This window comes from Coregonus clupeaformis, chromosome 1 (assembly GCF_020615455.1).
Source record: "Coregonus clupeaformis isolate EN_2021a chromosome 1, ASM2061545v1, whole genome shotgun sequence".
NCBI lineage: Eukaryota > Metazoa > Chordata > Actinopteri > Salmoniformes > Salmonidae > Coregonus > Coregonus clupeaformis.
In genome coordinates, this window is record NC_059192.1 from 856,919 (window position 1) to 875,913 (window position 18,995).

Here is an 18,995-nt window from a genome sequence, read left to right on the forward strand (position 1 = left end):
GACGCAATCACATTTTCCACAGGTCTTTGTCTGAGCAGGAAACTCCTACAGAAATGGGGCACTGGACCGAATAGAAGTCAGTCAGATATTGCCATCAGTCACGAATACTCTGTCAGTCCAGCCACGCTATCTCTATGGCCCACTTATCATTGTTCCTCAAACATGTTTGTTTGACCATCTCCCTCTGCCTCTACTTTCTGCTCTGAATTCCTCACCACAGGTTGATTGAACCATAATATCTGCATCGGCTTTTGGTTCAGACCAACCTGAAAAAATATGTTAAACCAAGTTTCTTTTCAACATACTGATGTTGAACATCAGTTACATTTTTGGCTGTAAACACTAAAAGTGGTGAAATACACTAATTTGAACCAGATTTCAACTACAAATCAACGACAGGATTTCAGAGCAGCATTACATTTTCTTGAAACTCTCCTCCAGTTCCCTTTATTCTCTACCTGAACCCTGTCTCTTTCTGTCATTCTATCAAACAGTACTCACGTCACACAGCTGCATTTATTTATCAAGGGCGTACAACCAATGCACTACATGCTTTTGTCATTTCTCCATGGGACCTCTGTGAGAGAAGCTTAGTCACTAATGGAACCTCAGGCCCCACACCCCCTACTCCTTTACTTCATCTCCAGCACTGCAACCATCTCTAAGGAAACCAAGACTAACGCAGAGAAACACACCACTTAATATAATGGAGCAGCAACAGGATTTAACAAATTACGTCCAAAGTTATTGTTTGGGGTAAAAAAACAAAACAGGCTGTACTAGTTGGGACAGGAGTTATGGATGGATGGGTGGGTCCTCTCTGGGATAACGTATCAGTCTGCCCCCTCCAGTGAGAATGCATGTACTTAAATACCCTCTTACATCTGAGGAACATTATTATACTACTTAAGCCAGGAGAGATATTACCAATAATTGTTACACACACAGACATGGTCAAATTTCCACTTAAAGCATGCACAGCACGCATGCACGGCGCACACACACACACACACACACACAAACACACGATGGCCTGTCTATTAAACTATAAGTAATGTTGTGATCATGGATAAGGTGAAGGGAAAGGAGAATGGGTCCATACTCCATAGACCTCCATGGGGGCTTGTGAGATGATTCAGTATTCATGGGAGGTTAAATAAATCCCAAATGAAGGTGGCAACTGGCAGCCCACCACTACTTCAGCCCCTTTTCTGCTTTGAGTGCCCATTGTAGCTAGCTACAACTTCACTGGTGGCTGTCTGTCCCCCTAATAATCTCCCATTTGCTGGCTCCGAAACTCGCGCACTGGCACCCTGCCAGCAACATGGAATTCACGGCTCCTTTTGGGATTTCTAAAAAAGGCAAGGCAGCCCAAGTGTAGGAGGTGCAGCCAATGGCAGCTGACCTGTCCACTTGCTCGCTGTAAAATAAGGGGGGTGACAGAACGTCGCAGCCCTCCCTCTCTGGCACAGCGACACATTGCTCTCACCCCCCCCCCCCATCCACCCACCTCCACTAAATGTGTCACAGACCCCCTCTCCCTCTCTCTGTGTCCATCTCCCCCTCTCCCTTTCACCAGACACCCTGTTTAGGAGTAACCTTGTGATAAGGCTGCATATCTGAGCAAATTAATTTTCCATTATCTCAATGACACTCAATTGTCACAGGATGCTTTAGCCCCTTGCCCTGCTGCAGCCCTCCAAAGGCAAAGCTCACCTTCTGTCCAGAGAGACACAGTGGTACAGTGGTGGGAGAGCAGAAGTAGAAAAACGACATTCTCCTACAGCAGTTTTCTATCGACATTATAATTCAATATTATTCATCCCTGATTGGCAATTATTTCTGGGGAAGTTCGGGAAATATTTACAACTTAACTAATTGATCACCAATATCTAGAAAAAAAACATTTTAAATCTTAGTTGGCATTCTCTTGCCTAGTGGTGTCTTTGTGTGGGAGCTCTGGTGAGAAGAATGCAACAATGTTATAACAGTGGTGGTGAGGAAACACAATCTGCACTAACGACGGCTGGGAACAAATAAAACCACCCCAATTACAACTACGACAGAACTAGCAGCCAGGCAGAGAGAGAGGGAGCGAGAGCAAGAGAGGGAGCATGGCATCACTAGGATGCTACCCTTACACACAGATCTAGGATCAGTTTACCCTCCCCAAATCCTAACTATAACTGTTATGGAGAAAAACACTTGCCTTAGATCAGTGTCTTGAGTAACTTACTTCACCCCACTAACAGACGGAACAGAGAAATACACAAAAAGCTAAAGGAGCCAGAAGTGACAGATGCAGAGAAAACCTATTGAAAGAGAGTGGTCAGAAATAATCATATGATGTACAGTAGTAAACACATCTTAAGCTACGACAGGTTTCCAAATGTCACATGATGTTCGCAGCATGGCTCAACTGCATCTTGTCACGTGGCTACTGCTGACCTAACTCTTCTGCTTCACCTTGCACCCGGCCCTCCCTTCATCTCCCCCCTCTCCCTCCACCAACCAGACCAAAAGGTGAAATGTTTAGAGTAGTTTCTACAGTATATATGACATACTGTTCTCAAGACCAGTGGTATCTAGATACTTCAGGGAAGCATAAAGCAGCAGCCTTGAAAACTAAAGCAAAAGGATCCAGAGTTCATCATGGCTACAGTAACCATCTGCCAGGGTCTAACAATATGAGTGCTTATCCCCACATGTATTAAACTTGGATGGCCTTTACAATGACAAACCATACTCATCACACACACACACACACAATAACTGCACAAGACCCAAGTTCCTGGAAACATCACCAACCAACCTCAAAGTCTCAATGACATCCAAGGGGACATATCACTGATAACAGCCAAATGTTTCCATTCCATTGGGCTTCTTTAATACATCCCTATCTACACCCCCCCATCCCCCCACTCAAATGTACATACAACCCACCACCACATCACTGTTGCAGGACTCCAAAGACAGCTGCAGCTTATAAGGAATGTGAGGAGCCTCAGCCAAGAGAACAGGCAGGGAAACCATACCATATATGGCCATGGAGGCAGAATACATTTTTTTTTTACCAATGAGTGAAGCGGGCATTAGTGACTTAACAACCCAAAAGGTTGATCACCATCCTCAAGGTAGACAGCAAGTAACTGGCTTGTGAAAACATTAAATGAGCACATAGGGTATGGTCCTCTTCAAAGGAGTGTACTTGCATCAAGTCAACAGCGGAGGAAATCCTGGTGGCTAGCACATGACTGTGTGAGCAACAACAGCACAGTGTTCCATTGGGTAATGAAGCACATCTGACTATAAAGAATGTCCAAATGGCTTTAAAACATTGTAATCTCTTTCCACTGCACATCACAAAGCCTACTACTTTTTTAGAACAGTATCAGGTATATCACTGCACTGTTAGAATAGCGATATTGAGTTTCTCATGAAAAACCCTTCTTCCACTGATACAGTGAGGAACTAGAGTGAGGTGCTCATGCTGGATCAGCATGCAAAATTAAGAAAAAAAAACATTTGTTCAAAAGATTAAAACATATGTATAGTATTTCATTATGGGACATGACATGAATAAATCTTAATATAAAAAAAACAACCACACATATATACAACCGGCTGTATCCTTCTCCTTTTAATACAACCCAGACCTGCCTTGATCTACAGGTTTATAGACAGGGGTTTGGAGGCTTTTCTGTGACAAAGTTCAGCGAGGTAGAGTGAAGATAACTTCTAATCCATCCTGTTGAGTGATTTCGTGTTCCACTACTTTGGTCTGTCTTTACACCCCTGCTTCCTGCCACAAGAGACGTAACCAGGCTGTTTGAGCCAATTAAAAAATATTTAGTAGACAATCAAACAAAACCGCGAGCAACAAGCCAAAAGAGGTTGCCTTGAGTTTGACACAGAGGTTTAAAACCTGTGACAAACCGCAGCTCATTCTATACATACCAGTAAGCTGAGTTTCCATAACTGAATGTGAATCTGATGAACTAGTCTAGTACTCCTCTGCTGTGCTTGGCTGTAATATTCTGGGGAGATTTGACTGAGAATCTATTATAGTAGCTCTCTGGTGCTATATATTTTTTAAGTAAGCGGCTATGTTGACTGCAATTACTGTATTCCTTTAGCATCGAAACACAGTCAACAGTTCACAAAAAAAATTTAAACAAATAAGTAGCAATGCCATTCTTTGTAAACACTTGGGAACCGGACAGCACGTACAGTACAGGTAAACTGATGAGCAGAACATGCAGATGTGTTCTGTTCCTGTTCCAAAGCCAGTTTGTTCTGGGTCATTTTCATTAGGGCACTCTATAGCAAAAAGTTTTGCAACGGAAAATGAAAATGAGCATTTCTTATTGGTCAAGTTCATGTACTCCCTCCTTGTTTCAGTCCATTTTTTAAATGTTTGTTGCCTAATGAATACGACCCTGGTCCTTATGGTGAAGAGCAGCAGCAGAACTCACCTTGGTCTCCCCAAGGCTCTCTGACTCAGACACCTGGTAGGTGAGGTCCGTCTCCTCGAAGCCCGTGGCGCTCATACGCTGGTCAGTGGAGGGGTCATTGCGGGGCGGGGAGTCCGGAGAGTTGAGGCATGTCTGGATGAGGGCCTTGCCCGTCTCGCTGGTGATCATGGGCTGGAGCTTCCGCGTGGCGAACGTGTAGACGTGGCCTGTCTCGCTGGCCACCAGTAGCAGGACCTGGGTTCCTGTCAACGTGGAGAGCTCATAGGCCTGTCATGGCGGGGAGGGAGAGGACAATGTCAACATCCAAAACAGCTTTAGAATCAGCATTAACATCCAATATCAGTTTCAACATCAACATTCATATTAGCTTCAGTTTTAGCATGAGCATCAACATCAGTCTCGGAGCAATGTGCCAAAATAAACAGGGTAAGCTGACATCCAACCACGTTCTTAATAACTGAAACAAACTGTTTTTAAACTTTCCTTACCAACATAGACAATACTCAATGGGAATAGGAAAAAACATAGTTCTTGATGGTGTTACCCACAGATAACAGGTTAAAATTGTAGCCAACTAGCCAAGAAACACACAGCAACTCTAAAAATACCTCCCTGGTGAACTCTAACGTATAGCACAAATGTAGCTAAAATAACATGAGATAAGGGTCCAAGAATAGACTGTGATATAGTGAGAATGAATAAGTTCCTTGCGACGGGTGTCTTGGTTGTAAGGGAGAGAAAGTAAAGGGGTCGAAATAACCATGTACAGTGCCTTCAGAAAGTATTCAGACCCCTTGACTTTTTCCACATTGTTACGTTACAGCCTTATTCTAAAATTGATTAAAAATAAATAAATAAAATCAGCAATCTACACACAATACCCCATAATGACAAAGGGAAAAAAGGTTTTTAGAAATGTTTGTACATTTATTACAAAAAAAAAAAAAGTATTCAGACCCTTTGCTATGAGACTCGAAATTGAGCTCAGGTACATCCTGTTTCCATTGATCATCCTTGAGATGTTTCTACCACTTGATTGGAGTCCACCTGTGGTAAATTCATTTGATTGGACATGATTTGGAAAGGCACACACCTGTCTATATAAGCTCCCACAGTTGATAGTGCATGTCAGAGCAAAAACCAAGCCGTGAGGTCGAAGGAATTGTCCGTAAGGCTCAGAGACAGGATTGTGTCGAGGCTCAAACATTTCTGCAGCATTGAAAGTCCACAAGAACACAGTGGCATCCATCATTCTTAAATGGAAGAAGTCTGGAACCACCAAGACTCTTCCTAGAGCTGAAGGGCCATGGTCAGGGAGGTGACCAAGATCCCGATGGTCACTCTGACAGAGTTCTAGAGTTCCTCTGTGGAGATGGGAGAACCTTCCAGAAGGGCAACCATCTCTGCAGCACTCTACCAATCAAGCCTTTATGATAGAGTGGCCAGACGGAAGCCACTCCTCAGTAAAAAAAGGCACATGACAGCCCACTTGGAGTTAGCCAAAAGGCACCAAAAGACTCTCAGGACCATGAGAAACAAGATTCTCTGAACTATTTAGCCTGAATGCCAAGCTTCACGTCTGGAGGAAGCCTGGCACCATCCCTACGGTGAAGCCTGGTGGTGGCAGCATCATGCTGTGGGGATGTTTTTCAGCGGCAGGGACTGGGAGACTAGCCAGGATCAAGGAAAAGATGAACGGAGCAAAGTACAGAGAGATCCTTGACGAAAACCTGCTCTAGAGCGTTCAGGACCTCAGACTGGGGCGAAGGTTCACCTTCCAACAGGACAATTACCCTAAGCACACAGCCAAGACAACGCAAGAGTGGCATCGGGACAAGTCTTTGAATGTCCTTGAGTGGCCCAGCCAGAGCCCAGACTTTAACCCGATCGAACAATCTCTGGAGAGACCTGAAAATAGCTGTGAGGCAACGCTCCCCTTCCAACCTGACAGGATCTGCAGAGAAGAATGGGAGAAACTCCCCAAATACAGGTGTGCCAAGCTTGTAGCGTCACACCCAAGAAGACTCAATGCTGTAATCGCTGCCAAAGGTGCTTCAACAAAGTACAGAGTAAAGGGTCTGAATACTTATGCAAATGTGATATTTCAGTTTTTTATTTTTAATAAATTAGCAAAAAATTCTAAAAAACGGTTTTTGCTTTGTCATTATGGGGTATTGTGTGTAGATTGATGTGGAAAAAACAATTTAATCAATCTTAGAATAAGGCTGTAACGTAACAAAATGTGGGAAAAGTCAAGGGCTCTAAATACTTTCCGAAGGCACTGTAGATCTTAAATGGAGCACATGATCAATGACTCCTCTCACAAGCTGTGAAACATTAGAACATGAGCTGACCCGCCTTGTCATTCATTACACCAGACTTCACACACACACACACACCTTCAGTTGTGTAAGTAAGTAACCTTGCACGAGCGAGCCGGAACAGCTCATAGGAGCAGGAGCCTATCTCCTGTTTCTGTAGCGTGAGGCAGCTTGATGTACAAGTACACCCCCTGGACTGGATGCTAGTCTATCACAGGGCCTTACCCCCAATCTATCTCCTTAATAATGAGTGCCAATCAGGGACGCATCAGGTCCCATTTTTACAGTCTTTGGTATGACTCGGTCAGGGATCAAACTCCCAACCCTCCAAACTCAGGGTGGACACTAACCACAAGGCCACTGAGGCCAGTCGTGTAGTGTCCCACAAATACAGCAAAGGTCTTGCATCAGATATGCAACCCACACCATGTGCTATTCTCACACAGATTTATTGTTGCACTTGGAGTGAACCTTGTGCACTCCACAAGAGAGCCTTTTGATTTACTTCAGTCATCGGTAAAGTGTAGGATGCTTATGTTTTGGTGGCACGTTTTTCAGCTTTCAAGGAACTTTCAAACGTCACAAGGTTTGGAAGTGTGGTAACGCGTTACTTTGTTCATTATTGGCTGGTCATCTCATTTTCATATATGATGTACTGTATTCATTTAATGTAGCAATTGGACAATGCTGAAGCTACTCATCTGATTATCTTTAGGTGAACAGTGTTTCCTCCAACACATTGGTGCGGCTGGCTTCGGGGTTAAGCGGGCGGGTGTTAAGAAGTGTGGTTTGGCGGGTCATGTTTCGGAGGACGCAAGACTCGACCTTCGCCTCCCGAAATTGGAGAGAAAAAGGGAAAAATAAATAAAGGTAGAAGGGCAGGGAGGGTATGAGCAACTTCCAACACGCTTTCTCTGGGTCCGTAACACTTTCCAGTGCAGGCTTCACCTCTAGAGCTGAGGTGTCTAGCGAACGAATCAAAGACAGCCAGCCTCTGGAAATGTATGCATGCTCTGAAAACCAGCGAAGATGAGACCTGTGGTTGGCTGGACTCACTCAACCATTTTATTATTCAGCTTCAGTGGGCTCTGCAGAAATATTCTTAGAAATGGAGCGCATAGAGCATGCAGCGCTCAGTAGCACTTCCAATGGATTTTCACCATAATTCAATGACAGAGGATGTCTCGCTGTACCAAGAACTGTGTGGCGAGCTTGTCTCAGCCATCCCAGGTCTATATGTGTGTGTGTCAGGGTGGCTTGGTCAATACCCAAGTGCACGGCTTGATAACTACGTAGTGTTGAAAATTTATTTGCAAATTATGGTGGAAAATAAGTATTTGGTCAATAACAAAAGTTTCTCAATACTTTGTTATATACCCTTTGTTGGCAATGACACAGGTCAAACGTTTTCTGTAAGTCTTCACAAGGTTTTCACACACTGTTGCTGGTATTTTGTCCCATTCCTCCATGCAGATCTCCTCTAGAGCAGTGATGTTTTGGGGCTGTCGCTGGGCAACACGGACTTTCAACTCCCTCCAAAGATGTTCTATGGGGTTGAGATCTGGAGACTGGCTAGGCCACTCCAGGACCTTGAAATGCTTCTTACGAAGCCACTCCTTCGTTGCCCGGGCGGTGTGTTTGGGATCATTGTCATGCTGAAAGACCCAGCCACGTTTCATCTTCAATGCCCTTGCTGATGGAAGGAGGTTTTCACTCATAATCTCACGATACATGGCCCCATTCATTCTTTCCTTTACACGGATCAGTCGTCCTGGTCCCTTTGCAGAAAAACAGCCCCAAAAGCATGATGTTTCCACACCCCCATGCTTCACAGTAGGTATGGTGTTCTTTGGATGCAACTCAGCATTCTTTGTCCTCCAAACACGACGAGTTGAGTTTTTACCAAAAAGTTATATTTTGGTTTCATCTGACCATATGACATTCTCCCAATCCTCTTCTGGATCATCCAAATGCACTCTAGCAAACTTCAGACGGGCCTGGACATGTACTGGCTTAAGCAGGGGGACACGTCTGGCACTGCAGGATTTGAGTCCCTGGCGGCGTAGTGTGTTAATGATGGTAGGCGTTGTTACTTTGGTCCCAGCTCTCTGCAGGTCATTCACTAGGTCCCCCCGTGTGGTTCTGGGATTTTTGCTCACCGTTCTTGTGATCATTTTGACCCCACGGGGTGAGACCTTGCGTGGAGCCCCAGATCGAGGGAGATTATCAGTGGTCTTGTATGTCTTCCATTTCCTAATAATTGCTCCCACAGTTGATTTCTTCAAACCAAGCTGCTTACCTATTGCAGATTCAGTCTTCCCAGCCTGGTGCAGGTCTACAATTTTGTTTCTGGTGTCCTTTGACAGCTCTTTGGTCTTGGCCATAGTGGAGTTTGGAGTGGGACTGTTTGAGGTTGTGGACAGGTGTCTTTTATACTGATAACAAGTTCAAACAGGTGCCATTAATACAGGTAACGAGTGGAGGACAGAGGAGCCTCTTAAAGAAGAAGTTACAGGTCTGTGAGAGCCAGAAATCTTGCAGTTTGTAGGTGACCAAATACTTATTTTCCACCATAATTTGCAAATAAATTCATTAAAAATCCTACAATGTGATTTTCTCAATTTGTCTGTCGTAGTTGACGTGTACCTATGATGAAAATTACAGGCCTCTCTCATCTTTTTAAGTGGGAGAACTTGCACAATTGGTGGCTGACTAAATACTTTTTCCCCCCACTGTATAGACAGTATGGACAATATACAAGTAGGAAAAGGTATCTACAGTAGTGGTTTATAGGATTAGTTGAGAATACAGTATGTACCTATAAACTGTGTAATCAATTAATTGTATTTTCTCTGAGAAATAAAGCTAACAAAATATTGCAGGAATGCTACTCTTATCTGTTTCCAACTACAGAAACGATTTCAGAACAATAATAATTAATAAGTGATCAGTGTTCAATGACTATAGGCAGTAGACTAAAATCCATGGTAGAGTACCGTGCAGTAGCCGGCTAGTGACAGTGTCTAAGGTGCATGGCAGGGAACCGGGTGGAGGTTCTGTTCAACAGTCTGATGGGCTGGAGATAGAATCTGTTTTTCAGTCTCTTGGTCCCAGCTTTGATGCACCTGTACGGTCTCCGTCTGGTAGCAGGGTGTGACAAGCTGTGGCTCGGGTGGCTGAGGTCCTTGATGATCTTTTTGGCCTTCCTGTATCACCGGGTGCTATAGATGTCCTGTAGGACAGGCAGTGTGCCCCTGGTGATGTGTTGGGCTGACCTAACTACCCTCTGGAGAGCCCTGCGGTTGCAGGCGGTGCAGTTCCATACCAGGCTGTGATACAGCCAAACAGAATGCTCTCGATGATGCATCTGTAGAAGTTTTGGAGGGTCCTAGGGGCCAAGCCGAATTTCTTCATCCTGCTGAGGTTGAAGATGCGCTGTTGCGCCTTCTTCACCACAGTGTCGGTGTGGAGGGAGCATTTCAGGTACTCAGTGAAAAACGTGGAGCTTTTGACTCTCTCCACTGCGGCCCCGTCGGGCATGCTCGCTGCAGTCTCCTGTAGTCCACGATCAGTTCCTTCATTTTGCTGACATTGAGGTTACACCTCCTCCTTGTAGGCTGTCTCGTCGTTGTTAGTAATCTGGCCTACCACTGTTGTGTTGTCAGCAAACTTAATGATGGTGTTGGAGTCCTGCGTGGCCACGCAGTCGTGGGTGAACAGGGAGTACAGGAGGGTACTAAGCACACACCCCTTAGGGGCCCCGTGTTGAGGATAAGTGTGGTGGAGCGGTTTTGTTGCCTACCTTCACCACCTGGGGTCGGTCCGTCAGGGTTCAGACTCAGGGCCCTGAGCTTTGTGATGAGCTTGGAGGGCACTATGGTGTTGAAGGCTGAGCTGTAGTTGATTAAACAACATTCTCACATAGGTATTACACTTGTCCAGGTGGGATAGGGCAGTGTGTAGTGCAATGGCGATTGCAATATGAAAACATCCTAGAAGGGGTGCTCATTGCAAACCTTAACCAGGAAGCGGAATTCAAAATGGCCACCAATGTAGATGGTAATGACTCCATAGTCATGTTTAAAATAGCTTCGTAAGTGAGATTTTCATAAGACAAACATGAAATGAAGTGATAATACATCAAATGTATTCTTAAAGAGGCAATCAGCAGTTGAAACAATAACAAAGCGTCCTCCTCGCCCCTGTTGTTTCAGTAAAAAGTGGGATGGAGCTGGAGAAATGTAACCAATTAAATTCATAAACAGAGCTTTGGATGCACGGACTGACCATCCAGGATATCGAAATTATAGTTTTAACAGTGTTTTGTATAGAGTTCGTTTACTTTTACTTTGTATACCAACATTGGAGTAAAACAAGCTTATATTTTGGGTTCTGATAGAGTATGACAGTTGAACTAAGCTAAAATAGGTATCAACATTTTTGCTTTGGGGAGGGCTGTGTTTTTTTTCTTAGGCACAGGGGAGGGTAGTGTGTTTTTTCCCTGCTTTACATTCGTTCTTTTACAGGGTTTACTATATAAAATGTCTTCCATCCTAGGCACATTTCCTCACCTGCTTGTATGCGCCTCCCCTATATAAAAGGTGTTTTGGTACTTGCATTATGCACTACACTTTTCCATGCGGTACCTTTTACTATATCAGAGATCAACAGTCTGTCTATCCTGCCCTCTATCCACCATTCATAGTGACAATAGTGGTAGGTGGATTGTTTGTCCAGATTTACATTTGCATTTTAGTCATTTAGCAAACACTCTTATCCAGAGCGACTCACAGTTAGTGAGTGCATACATTTTCATACTGGCCCCCCGTGGGAAACGAACCCACAACCCTGGCGTTGCAAGCGCCATGCTCTACCAACTGAGCTACAGATTTGCAATAGGCTGAACTAGCAATCATACCACACATAAAAGCATTCAAAGCTGCATACATTTTCAATATGAATGCACAAGAACAAATATAGCTGATAGGCAGCGCAGAGGCCAGGTGCATCATTGTTGCATGAAAGAACAGTGAAGACAAAAAGCTCCCCTATTGATCTTGTTGAGGGACAATACAATTATCCTACCTAGACTAGCCTACAACACCACAATGCAATGCATAATTGCATTATTGTTTATAAGTGAGTACAAAATTCTACTCTAGGTTGCAGTGAAGATTTCATTTGAATAATGGCGCAAAAGCCCAGTGATTTGAATGTTTCATTCCATTTGGATCAGTCGTGGGTCTACTCAACAGTTTAAGGTCTAGAAAGGCACAGTAGCAGGCCAGTCTGGCTGTATTTTTACTTCTGATACCCATAACTGCGTGGCCACGCACCTCTCGAACTCAATCATCAAGTTTGCTGACAACATAACAGCGGTAGGCCTGATTACCAACAACGACGAGACAGCCTACAGGGAGGAGGGGAGGGCCTTGGCGGAGTGGTGCCAGGAAAATAACCTCTCCCTCAACGTCAATAAAATGAAGGAGCTGATCGTGGACTTCAGGAGACAGCAGAGAGAGCACTCCCCCATCCACATCGACGGGCCGCAGTGGAGAGGGTGAAAAGCTTCAAGTTTCTTGGCGTGCACATCACTGAGGACCTGAAATGGTCCACTCACACAGATAGTACGTTGAAGAACGAGGCAGGAGGCTGAAAAAATTCTGCTTGGCCCCTAAGACACTCACATACATCTACAAATGCACCATTGAGAGCATCCTGTCGGGCTGTATCACCGCCTGGTACGGCAATTGCACCATCCAGAACCGCAAGGCTCTCCAGAGGGTGGTGCGGTCAGCCCAACACATCTCCGGGGGCACACTGCCTACCCTCCAGGCCACCCACAGCACCTAGTGTCACAGGAAGGTCAAGAAAATCGTCAAGGACCTCAGCCACCCGAGCAACGGCCTGTTCACCCCGCTACCATCTAGAAGGAGGAGACAGTACAGGTGCATCAAAGCTGGGACCGAGAGACTGAAAAACAGCTTCCATCTCCAGGCCATAAGACTGTTAAATAGTCACCACTAGCCGGCCTCCGCCCAGTAACCTGTAGAGGTCTTCACGGACAGACCAGAGGACAATCAGACCTGACCCGAATGAACCCCCCAATTTCGTTTATAAAATAACAAAAATGGGGACCCGGACAGACCAGAGAATAATCAGACCCGAACCTGAATGGACCCGAGGACAACTCGACATAGGGTACAGGTCGGGTCTAACGGGTCCGGGTCTAGACCAGACTGGACCCGGGTGTCCATTTTTTTTGTTTATCAGCTAAGTTGCTCTTCTGGTTAATGAATTAGTCTTTATATGTTGGCTAGGCTTTCTATATGTCAAAATATGCAAAAATTAAATATGCTTTAGGCTATGCAGAGTCGTAGTCGGGTCCATTCGGGTCTATCAGCTGTATTTACATACAGTGGGGACAAAAAGTATTTAGTCAGCCACCAATTGTGCAAGTTCTCCCACTTAAAAAGATGAGAGAGGCCTGTAATTTTCATCATAGGTACACGTCAACTATGACAGACAAATCGAGAGAAAAAAAATCCAGAAAGTCACATTGTAGGATTTTTAATGAATTTATTTGCAAATTATGGTGGAAAATAAGTATTTGGTCACCTACAAACAAGCAAGATTTCTGGCTCTCACAGACCTGTAACTTCTTCTTTAAGAGGCTCCTCTGTCCTCCACTCGTAACCTGTATTAATGGCACCTGTTTGAACTTGTTATCAGTATAAAAGACACCTGTCCACAACCTCAAACAGTCACACTCCAAACTCCACTATGGCGAAGACCAAAGAGCTGTCAAAGGACACCAGAAACAAAATTGTAGACCTGCACCAGGCTGGGAAGACTGAATCTGCAATAGGTAAGCAGCTTGGTTTGAAGAAATCAACTGTGGGAGCAATTATTAGGAAATGGAAGACATACAAGACCACTGATAATCTCCCTCGATCTGGGGCTCCACGCAAGATCTCACCCCGTGGGGTCAAAATGATCACAAGAACGGTGAGCAAAAATCCCAGAACCACACGGGGGGGACCTAGTGAATGACCTGCAGAGAGCTGGGACCAAAGTAACAAAGCCTACCATCAGTAACTCACTACGCCGCCAGGGACTCAAATCCTGCAGTGCCAGACGTGCCCCCCTGTTTAAGCCAGTACATGTCCAGGCCCGTCTGAAGTTTGCTAGAGTGCATTTGGATGATCCAGAAGAGGATTGGGAGAATGTCATATGGTCAGATGAAACCAAAATATAACTTTTTGGTAAAAACTCAACTCGTCGTGTTTGGAGGACAAAGAATGCTGAGTTGCATCCAAAGAACACCATACCTACTGTGAAGCATGGGGGTGGAAACATCATGCTTTGGGGCTGTTTTTCTGCAAAGGGACCAGGACGACTGATCCGTGTAAAGGAAAGAATGAATGGGGCCATGTATCGTGAGATTTGGAGTGAAAACCTCCTTCCATCAGCAAGGGCATTGAAGAAGAAACGTGGCTGGGTCTTTCAGCATGACAATGATCCCAAACACACCGCCCGGGCAACGAAGGAGTGGCTTCGTAAGAAGCATTAAGGTCCTGGAGTGGCCTAGCCAGTCTCCAGATCTCAACCCCATAGAAAATCTTTGGAGGGAGTTGAAAGTCTGTGTTGCCCAGCGACAGCCCCAAAACATCACTGCTCTAGAGGAGATCTGCATGGAGGAATGGGCCAAAATACCAGCAACAGTGTGTGAAAACCTTGTGAAGACTTACAGAAAACGTTTGACCTGTGTCATTGCCAACAAAGGGTATATAACAAAGTATTGAGAAACTTTTGTTATTGACCAAATACTTATTTTCCACCATAATTTGCAAATAAATTCATGAAAAATCCTACAATGTGATTTTCTGGATTTTTTTTCTTCTAATTTTGTCTGTCATAGTTGACGTGTACCTATGATGACAATTACAGGCCTCTCTCATATTTTTAAGTGGGAGAACTTGCACAATTGGTGGCTGACTAAATACTTTTTTTCCCCACTGTAGACCCGAGACCAAAGTTAGAATTTCAGACCCAAACCCAATCGAGCCCGGGTTGAGTCTCGGGTATATCGTTCCACACGGACCATGAAGATGTCTAGTACCCTGCCCTGAACCTTAGTCACTGTTACTAGCCGGCTACCACCCGGTCCTCTACCCTGCACCTTAGAGACTGCTGCCCTATGTACATAGTCACTGGTCACTTTAATAAATGTTTACATACCGTTTTACCCACTTCATATGTATATACTGTATTCTAGTCAAGGCTCATCCTATATAACTATTGCACACACCTTTTCTATTCATATACAGTCCATACTCACTGGCCAATATATTTAGGTACACCCATCTAGTACTGGGTCGGACCCCCCTTTGCATCCAGAACAGACTAAATTATTAGGGGCATAGATTCCACAAGGTGTCAAAAACGTTCCACTGGGATGTTGTTCCATGCTGACGCGATGACATCACGCAGTTGCAGCAGAGTGGACAGTGGTACATTCATGCTGCGAACAGCCTATTCCGAAGATGCTCTATTGAGTTTGGTCAGCAACAATGTTCAGATACACCATGGTGTTCAATCGTTGCTCAATTGTTATATCCTGACTCAGCATGATGCAACAGGAACAGGGATTCGTCGGACCAGGCAATCTTTTTCCACTCCTCAATTGTCCAGTGTTGGTGATCGTGTGCCCACTGGAGCCAGTTTTCTTTTGTTTTTAGCTGATAGGAGTGGAACCCGGTGTGGTCGTCTGCTGCAATAGCCCATCTGTGACAAGGATCGACTAGTTGTGTGTTCCGAGATGGAATTCAGCACACCACTGTTGTCCTGTGCCATTATTTGTCTGTTTGTGGCCCGCCCGTTAGCTTGCCATTCTCCTTCGACCTCTCTCATCAACAAGCGGTTTTTACCCACAGGACTGCCGCTGACTGGCAAATGTTTACTCCTGAACTTATTTAGGCTTGCCATAACAAAGGGGTTGAATAATTATTGACTCAAGACATTTCAGGTTTTCATTTTGTATTAATTTGTAGACATTTCTAAAAACATAATACCTCTTTGACATTATGGGGTATTATGTGTAGGCCAGTGGCACATTTTATTAATTTTTTTATTCAGGCTGTAACTGAACAAAATGTGGAGAAAGTCAAGGAGTCTGAATGCTTTCTGAAGGCACTATATGCTCTGTTTCTGGCCTTACATGTAAAGCTTTGGGGCATGTGGCTCCATTGAAGCAGCCCATGTGTCACACAAATTAGCACTGTTGTGATGAACAGTCATACAGATCTATGTAAACTGTGTGCATCTGTAGATTAAATCTCAGGGGCATGAGAATTTTGAGCAGTAGTAAAATCCTGGTCTTGGAGAAATAGACTTGCTATAGGGTGTGCAGGCTTGACATTGCCTTTGAATGAGCCTGCACATCCTTTTACAAACCAGAGGCAGATTTCTGATCTAGAAGTCCATCAATTGCAACCATATCACACTGCCCTGGCCTGCACCCTCAGAGATCTGAAACCCAACTGCTGAATGCTGTCATACTTTGTCAAAACCAGAATGCACAGAACAATCAGTCATGCTGCTGCCTACTGTACAATATACAGAAACCTCCGTTTCCATGACAACAGTGGAGGATGCCAAAAGGAAACAAGCACAAGCAAGGCAGGGCCTTGCTTATCAGTCAGAACTCAACCTTTTTACAAAGATCAAACAATGCAGTGGCATTGCAATTATTTTGGTGAAACAATCTAAAAAAGACTATCTGCACTGCAGCAGTTCTCCAACTGTTATCTTTTGTGAGAGAGAACTGCTGTCTCAACAAAATGCTGATCTGCTTCAGACGTATGGATTTAAAAAAATTTAATACATTAAAAATGTACACCTTTATTTCAACAGGGAGTCCCATTGAGACAAAGGTCATGGGAGTCCCATTGAGACAAAGGTCTATTTTACAAGGGAGCCCTGCATTTTACAATTTTATAGAACACAAGCAACAGTTAAAATACACAAAAATACAACTCATGGATAACATCTACATCTCTCAGCTACCAGGTCTTCAATCAATACCCTAAACTGCCTGAGCGGCACCAGCACATCCAATTTCAACGAGATCTGCAGATTGTTCCAGCAGTTGGGCACATCAAAACTAAAAGCGGATCTACCCAACTCGGTGGAGACCCAAAGAACCTCACGAGTTAACCAACCCTGCGAATGTGTTTTGTAACTCATGTCTTTATACTTCAACAACGAAGAAGTGAGGTATGTTGGAAACTTGTACAGTAGAGCTTTGTAAACAAAGAGAGAGTAATGAAATAACCTATGGGACATTAATGAGGACAAAAACAAACTTGTAATACAGGATGCAGTGATGTCTATTAAAATATATATATATATATAATAATAATATTTTCCCTGTATTTTACAAATGTTCCATCCCGACAATAAATCACTTTTATCCTGGCTAACCCGGTATTTCCCGACAAAACCAGAAGTGTCATTCAAAAGCATTATAAAGCATATAACTGTCTGGATTTGATTAGAGCTTTGCTCAGCATGAGAATTTAAACCTGATGCTACCTGAGCCTGATGAGCCATATATTAAATACATTTTATGAGCCCTACATTAACGACATTTAAATGAGCCCAAACCCCCAAAATTGTGCCGTTATCCAATACATACAGCACCAGTCAAAGGTTTGGACACACTCACTCATTCAAGGGTTTTTCTTTATTTTTACTATTTTCTACATTGTAGAATAATAGTGAAGACATCAAAACTATGAAATAACACATATGGAATCATGTAGTAACCAAAACAGTGTAAAACAAATCCAAATATATCTTATAATTTTTGATTCTTCAAAGTAGCCACCCTTGGCAGGGTTGGTCATACAAAGCCAGAGCCCCCTGATGGGAGAGCATTATATACAAGGAAATTCTCAAAGCTGCTAATGAGAACCTTGACAACCTTGTACCTAGCCGGTGGGGATTCCGGTGGGGTAACCCCACCCAGGTAGTAGCAGTGCTGGCAACACTGGCTGCAGTAACCCATGGGGAGGGGGTCACACTCGGACAATCAGAGTGGGGTTTATTATTGTGGCCCAGGTGGCACAAAATAATCAAAGGTCTGACTGCACGGAGATGCTTGGGAAAAATGGTTACAACGGGGGACCAGAGAGTCTGTGTCTCAGGTGAAGAGGGTGGATCTGATCTCCATCACCTAGGACTTAGATTAATCAAATCTCACATTGTTGTCAATTTCAGCTCAATCTTGCATGCTTTCTCAATCAGCTGTAACTGTATTTGCACTCGTAAATCAGGTCCTTTCTCGAGTTGGCCTCCGGGATGTAACAACCGTTGAGCATCTGATTTTATGGTTGATTGTGGAAGAAGGGGGTTGAGTGTGTTGGAGTATGTGAGTATGTGCGTGTGTGTTTGTCCCGAATCTGTTGTGGGGGGGGGTGAGGATGTTGGGGGGGGTATGGGATGGACCATGGTAATTATTTGCTAGGATAATAATTGCTTGTCAATAAATTAAAATGTAATACAATGGCAATCCGGGTTGTATGTTGAGATCCTGCGCATGAACTGCCGACATTTTTACGCATATTAATTGCTAATGATGGAAAATAAGATATGCAGGATATTTGAATACATACATATACAGTGGGGAGAACAAGTATTTGATACACTGCCGATTTTGCAGGTTTTCCTACTTACAAAGCATGTAGAGGTCTGTAATTTTTATCATAGGTACACTTCAACTGTGAGAGACGGAATCTAAAACAAAAATCCAGAAAATCACATTGTATGATTTTTAAGTAATTAATTTGCATTTTATTGCATGACATAAGTATTTGATACATCAGAAAAGCAGAACTTAATATTTGGTACAGAAACCTTTGTTTGCAATTACAGAGATCATATGTTTCCTGTAGGTCTTGACCAGGTTTGCACACACTGCAGCAGGGATTTTGGCACACTCCTCCATACAGACCTTCTCCAGATCCTTCAGGTTTCGGGGCTGTCGCTGGGCAATACGGAATTTCAGCTCCCTCCAAAGATGTTCAATTGGGTTCAGGTCTGGAGACTGGCTAGGCCACTCCAGGACCTTGAGATGCTTCTTACGGAGCCCCTCCTTAGTTGCCCTGGCTGTGTGTTTCAGGTCGTTGTCATGCTG

The 18,995-nt window shown here is 44.1% G+C and overlaps 1 protein-coding gene across 5 annotated transcripts in view; it reads right to left on the minus strand.

Moving 5' to 3' along the window:
- The window catches only part of LOC121568324 (serum response factor), a 66,716-nt gene that overhangs the window by 22,200 nt on the left and 25,521 nt on the right, over positions 1-18,995 (minus strand). For 4 of the 5 annotated variants that reach the window (XM_045222979.1, XM_045222948.1, XM_045223022.1 and 1 more), the window contains exon 2: positions 4,476-4,742. In XM_045222979.1, the coding sequence (XP_045078914.1) occupies positions 4,476-4,742 (267 nt within the window). The remainder of the gene's footprint in view (positions 1-4,475; positions 4,743-18,995) is intronic. The other variant, XM_041878887.2, reaches the window with a different exon arrangement.